This window comes from Lolium perenne, chromosome 2, assembly GCF_019359855.2.
Source record: "Lolium perenne isolate Kyuss_39 chromosome 2, Kyuss_2.0, whole genome shotgun sequence".
Taxonomy (NCBI): domain Eukaryota; kingdom Viridiplantae; phylum Streptophyta; class Magnoliopsida; order Poales; family Poaceae; genus Lolium; species Lolium perenne.
In genome coordinates, this window is record NC_067245.2 from 278,834,060 (window position 1) to 278,840,246 (window position 6,187).

Sequence of the window (6,187 nt, forward strand, 5' to 3'; positions counted from 1 at the left end):
CCTATCTCCTGCGTTTCCCAGCACGCGCGCAGAGGAGAGGGCACGTTCCGCTCGCCGGAGCCTACACGACAATGCCCGAATCGAACTTGCCTAGGAAGCGAACATTTTGGCTGCTTTCAAAGAATAGCTCCAGCTCAGCTTCGGCGCGGCCAGCGGGGCCGACTTCATCTTCACCCCTGGCTCATCCAGTCATCCATCTCAAACGGCTCCCTGCAGATGACTCCAACGCCGGCAACCTGACCCAGATCAACCTTTGGTTGGTGTATGTCTCACTCAATCGTACAGTTGCGGAGCTGCGAGTCCGGCTTCGGATCGACACGTCTGACCAGATCAGAGGAAAATATCTTATTGGAGGCGAGGGCAACGAGGCGCCGCAAGTGTCGCGTGCGTGTGGAGGGAAACTCGGATAGATAGAGCGAGAGTGCCATCCTCCATCATTCCGATGCCGCCAGATTTCCTAGTTAGCTAGCTTGACAGCCCACCGTTTGGCAGCGAACCAGTCAAGAAATCAGTTGTACTACTCCCCGAGAGCGAGCGAGCGAGCCAGGTTGGTGGAGAGCGAGATGGCGCCAATGACGGACGCCGAGGCCCCCTTCCTCGCTGGCGCGGACGCGGATGACGATCAGTCGCCGCTCGCCGGCGTCTCCGACTTCCGCGGCCGCCCCGTCCACCGCGCCTCATCCGGCGGCTGGCGCTCCGCCCTCTTCGTCGTCGGTACGTCCTCTTCTGTCTCTCCCCCCAATCGCCAAGCATCGGCCAATCTCAGTTAATTACTAATTCGTCCTCTGGCTGTCTGGCTGGCTGGCTGCAGTGGTGGAGATCGCCGGCAGCTTCGCCTTCTTCGGCGTCTCGGCCAACCTGATCACCTACCTCACCGGCCCTCTCGGCCACTCCAACGCCGCCGCGGCCTCCGCCGTCAACGCCTGGTCGGGGACGGCCAGCCTCATGCCGCTGCTGGGCGCCTTCGTCGCCGACTCATGGCTCGGCCGCTACCGCTCCATCATCCTCGCCTGCACGCTCTACGTCCTGGTAAATCTCTCTCAGACCGTTTTTTTCTACCCCCGGTTTTCTACGCTCCGGCCGGCGTCAACACTGTGCACGTGCAACACGCGCGCGGTAGGCTGGAAGATGCGCTTTAGACTAGTCACAATGCATAGTATCATATAGAAGTATCATGCGTATGATACTACTACATGTTACTATCTCCATAATGCATGGTATCATATACTAGTATCATAGTCTCCATATATTAATTGTTTTGTAGAATCTCAATGCAAATATATGTACAAGATTTACTTGACATTAATTTTTCTAGTAGTATGTGCTATGATACAGTATCTACCTATGATACTAGTACCCTCTCTCTCATCCTTAATTGCACTGCCACATCAGCATTTTGCATGCATGGAATGCATGATACTACCTATGATACTCCCATTGTGGGTAGTCTTAGGTGCGTCTGCGATCGGTTAATCAGTGACATGTCGTTCTCGGAGAAGTAGTCAATGATGATCCCTGATCCGGTTGTCGACTGAACAGGTATTTCCGTTTTTAAATGCCATAGTGACTTGATTTGATTTGTAAAATGTCATTCCGTACGTTGTAGTTCAATTTAGGACAAGGCAACGTTCAACAGCGTCATCTCGTAAAAATCGGGTAAGGCATATAGGCGGCAGCGTTGTAAATGTTTTTTTTATGATGATGCGAAATAGGATCCACCAGAACTGGTTATAAAAAGGTGTGACCAGTTCTAAATCGACCGAAAACAAATGTTATCATCAGATCTTAATTGCAACTCATGACGAACGCCAATCACAAAATCTGTTGGTTCTGCTACCCGGACGCCATTAGATGCAGCTATGTCTCAGTCAACTGGGATTTTCTTAAGTATAAGTCAATTACAAAAATGTGCTTGGAGTTGCACTTTTCTGTTAAAAGGTGCAATTGCACTTTTCTGATAGAAATGTGCAACTGAACCGAGTTGCACTTTTCTTTGAACTGTAGTTGCACTTTTCTGAGTTGACTGAGACTTAAGAAAATCTCAGTCAACTGAGACATAGGCACACCCTTTTTTTTCTTCTTTTCTCTTTACTATTTTTTTTTCCGGGATCCTGAAACGCCTCGGCTCGATCCCAAGTCTCGTCCGGCGTCGCCATGCCCACGCTTCACACCCGCCGCCTCGTGATGTCTCTCGACGCCCGAGCATCTCCACTGCGCCCCCGACCCATCCGCGCACTTCGGAAGCTCCTGCTCCATAATCGGTACCCACGGTGTTGCTCGCCAACAATAAGGCACACACTGAGCACGAGGACAAGGTCTGCGACATCGCCGACCAGACCATGTGCATGGTGGCCGAGGAGCTCCAAGCACGAGGTTTGCCCTAGGAACGAGGACTAGGTCTGCGCCATCGCCATCGCCAACTAGGCCATGACGGAGATGAGCGGGTGCAACCAGGGCCGACGCGGACCGGCGTGAATTGGTGCGAATTTGGAAGGAATTTGGACCAGTGCGACTGAAGTTGACTGGATTCCGACGAAAACCCGGCGAGATCTACAATGGAAGGGCACTGGCGGGAGCTGAAACCTCTGAGGGCATTTTGTCGTTCCAAAAAAAACCATCAATTATCTCACCACTTAAACGGTCAGATTTTAGACTTTTTTTGATCTTTTCTTTCAGGTTTTAGACTTATTCGATTTTTTTTGCCAAGCGGAGTCAGATTTTAGAGACAAATTAGTATTCTCGCTCATAATTTTTTTATTGAACCATACATTTTTTTTCGAATTTTCACCGGGGGGGGGGGGGAGAGGATCCCCACCTGAATTATATTGAAAAAAAGGGGCAGACCCCAGATGTTGTACAGCAGAAAGATAGAGGGCAGAAGGAGTTGTATGTTACATCAGGTTACATCAGGGTTACGGAGGCAGGCAAGCCAGGCGTCAACCGCGTCCTGAAGCCTAGTAGGAAGACGCCCCCGCCATAGAGAAGCATCGTCGCGACAGTTTTTTAGCAAGCGAGGGAGAGATGGATCCTCGCCACGGAAGACTTTCGCATTTCGCTGCTTCCATAAGTGCCAGCAACCGAGCAGAAGGAAGGTAGAGGCAGTTTCGGCCGGCACACTCAGCGGCGCCCGGATGAGGTGCAGCTCGTCGATGTGAGCAGCAGTAGGCACAGCAACTCCAACAGCGACCCAGAAGTTTGCTGCAGCGGGACAGTGGAGAAGGAGGTGGCTTGCGGTCTCCATGGAGGCAGTGCACATGGGGCAGCCAGCCTTGGCGACGCTGACGATGGTCTTGCGAAGGAGGTTGTCCCTGGTCTGAATTCGCGACTTGACCAGCAGCCAGGCGAAGAATTTGACCCTGGATGGGGCCCAACCGTCCCAGATGAAGCTTGCATGGGCAGACTGCTCGCCGCCGAAGTGGCAGAGCCGGTAGAGCTCAGCTGCGCCAAGGGAGTTTTGCGGCCCGGCGCAGCGGTGCAAGGAGCGAGAGTCAGGCTCGTCCCTGATCGAGACCGAGTCGAGGAGAGGGCGGAGCAGTTCCAGCTCATGCGCCGCCACCGTGGAAACATGTTACTACAACTTTAAGTTTTGTAGATTCATTGTGATGTTCTGGAAACACTGACGACTTTGCAATTGTCCATGCAGGGGTACGGTATGATCACTCTAGCGGCCACGCTCTCGGTACAATACCAGTCGCCCGTCGGCGACATGGATTCCTCTCTCGGCCCTTCGTCGGTCCAGGTTGCCTTCTTCTATGCCTCGCTGTACCTCGTCGCCATCGCGCAGGGCGCAGACAAGCCTTGCGGCCTTGCCTTCGCCGCCGACCAGTTCGACCCTGACCACCCCAAGGAGCGTGCGTCCCGCAGCTCCCTCTTCAACTGGTGGTTCTTCTCGATGGCTGTCGGCGTCGCCGTGGCCGTGGCCGTTGTCAGCTACGTCCAGGAGAACGTCGGCTGGGGGTTCGGCTTTGGCATGCTCTGCGCCATCATGCTCTTCACCTTCGCCGTCTTCCTCGTCGGCACTCCCACCTACCGCCTGTACGCGCCCAACCCCGGAGCCGAGAGCCCATTCGTGCGCCTCGCGCGCAGCCTCGCCGCGCTTGTCAGGACCTCGAACTTTGCCAAAAGACATCACCGGCACGACGAAGAGGACGAGGATGCTGCGGCCAAGTCAGAGGAGACGCGTGGCGTCCTGCGGCTGGTGCCGATCTGGGCGGCGTGCCTCGCTTACGGCGTGGTGTATGCTCAGGTCATGACGCTCTTCAACAAGCAGGGCCGCACCCTGGACCGACGCATCTTCGGCGGCATAGAGCTGCCGCCGGCGGCCCTGCAAACGCTCGGGCCAGCGAGCATCCTATTGTTCGTGCCCATCTACGATCGCTTGCTGGTGCCCGCGCTGCGGTGCGCGACAGGCAACCCTTCGGGGCTGACACTTCTGCAGCGCGTGGGGACCGGCATGGCCGTCTCCTTGGCAACGGTGTTGACTGCCGCGCTGGTGGAGGCCCGGCGGCTAGAGACGGCACGACAGCACGGCCTGGTGGACGACCCGGATGCCACTGTGCCGATGAGCTGGGTGTGGCTAGTGCCGCAGTACGGGATGATAGGGGTGGCAGACGTGTTCGCCATGGTCGGCATGCAGGAGTTCTTCTACGACCAGATGCCCGGCGAGCTGCGCAGCCTGGGGCTGGCGTTGTACCTGAGCGTCACCGGCATCGGCGGGTTCATCAGCAGCGCCCTCATCTCCTTCATCGACCGTGTCACCAGCAGCGGCGGCGGCGATAGCTGGTTCGCGGACAACCTCAACCGTGCCCACCTCGACTACTTCTACTGGCTGCTCGCCGGCATCAGCGCCGCAGAGCTCGTGCTCTACCTCTGGTTTGCTAGGTCGTACACATACAACAACCGCAAGAGGATCATGTGAGTGCTGGGATGATCACCTGAGGTCATGCACGACACACAATTGTTACACACGGCGATTGTCCCGTGCACAACATTAGGTTTCGTTGGGAATCATTAAGTTCCATTATATGAAACTTAATGTTATTTGTAGCTCGGATTTCAAAGCAAGAAACAAAGCAAATCGGAAGGGATGTCCCATGCACGGTATGATGACATTTCTGTGTTACACATCCATTGTTCAGTAGGTAAGAGAAACAAGGAATCTGCTCTCATTTAAAAAAAAACGAAAGCAAAAAAGTTTATCCCACTTGATTAATTAAGGAGAGGAGCTTGACAAGTTACAACCGAAAACGGAAAAAAGTCACACGCTGGATTACTCTCCGGAAAAAAATTCACTCAACTTCTTCGCAACCAGGGTTAAAACATCTCCAGTTGCTTCCATCTAGCGTCCACAAACAGCGCCGGATCGAATGTTTGGTGGACGATATTTTTTCGTGTCGTTTTTGGGGGGCGTCGCTGCCCATCCGTGTCCTCAAACGCGGCCTCCAAACTTGTTTTGACATTAAAATACTTTTTTTTTTTACATTTTGATTTCAATAGAGAGGAGAAACATGACACAAAGACACAAACTATAATACATAATTAGGAAACATGATTTTACACAAACAAATACTTAGTTTGGAACATGATTTACACAAACTAATACATAGTTAAAATATTGCAAAATGAGGAAACTAACTAGTGTTGGCCTCACAGATTTCGTATCTTAGCTGCCAAGAAAGAACACTCTCAACCACTTTGAGTCACCCAAACTGGAAAATCAAGCTGGCAATGATAGCCCTGTTGGTCCCATGTAGGGAGAACATACAGAAATCTCCGTGGCCATTTTCGCTGCGAAGAAAGAACACTCGGCGTGTGATGTCTACTCACGCTTCTTTTCCTGTAGACAGTGTTGGGCCTCCAAGAGCAGATGTTTGTAGAACAGCAGCAAGTTTTCCCTTAAGTGGATCACCCAAGGTTTATCGAACTCAGGGAGAAAGAGGTCAAAGATATCCCTCTCAAGCAACCCTGCAATCACGATACAAGAAGTCTCTTGTATCCCCAACACACCTAATACACTTGTCAGATGTATAGGTGCACTAGTTCGGCGAAGAGATAGTGAAATACAAGTTGTATGGATGTATATGAGTTGTAATAGCAATCTGAATAAAATATGGCAGCAAGCAAACATGCAACAAAACAGTAAACAAACGGAGATTCGATGCTTGGAAACAAGGCCTAGGGATCCTAC

General features: G+C 52.6%; 1 protein-coding gene across 1 annotated transcript; it reads left to right on the forward strand.

The window, feature by feature from the left end:
- Positions 1-358: 358 nt before the first annotated feature.
- On the forward strand, positions 359-5,122 carry LOC127336495 (protein NRT1/ PTR FAMILY 5.10). Its single transcript, XM_051363310.2, has 3 exons — positions 359-714; positions 812-1,029; positions 3,644-5,122. Exons 1-3 carry the CDS (start codon positions 564-566, stop codon positions 4,916-4,918), a joined length of 1,644 nt encoding a protein of 547 aa, XP_051219270.1. The 5' UTR covers positions 359-563; the 3' UTR covers positions 4,919-5,122.
- The last annotated feature ends 1,065 nt before the right edge of the window (positions 5,123-6,187 follow it).

Bases quoted from the DNA above. Each gene is read 5' to 3' on its own strand.
- LOC127336495 (XM_051363310.2), top strand. From the start codon at position 564: ATGGCGCCAATGACGGACGCCGAGGCCCCCTTCCTCGCTGGCGCGGAC. The intron at 715-811 runs GTACGTCCTCTT...GGCTGGCTGCAG, and splicing joins CTCCGCCCTCTTCGTCGTCG to TGGTGGAGATCGCCGGCAGC. The intron at 1,030-3,643 runs GTAAATCTCTCT...TTGTCCATGCAG, and splicing joins CCTGCACGCTCTACGTCCTG to GGGTACGGTATGATCACTCT.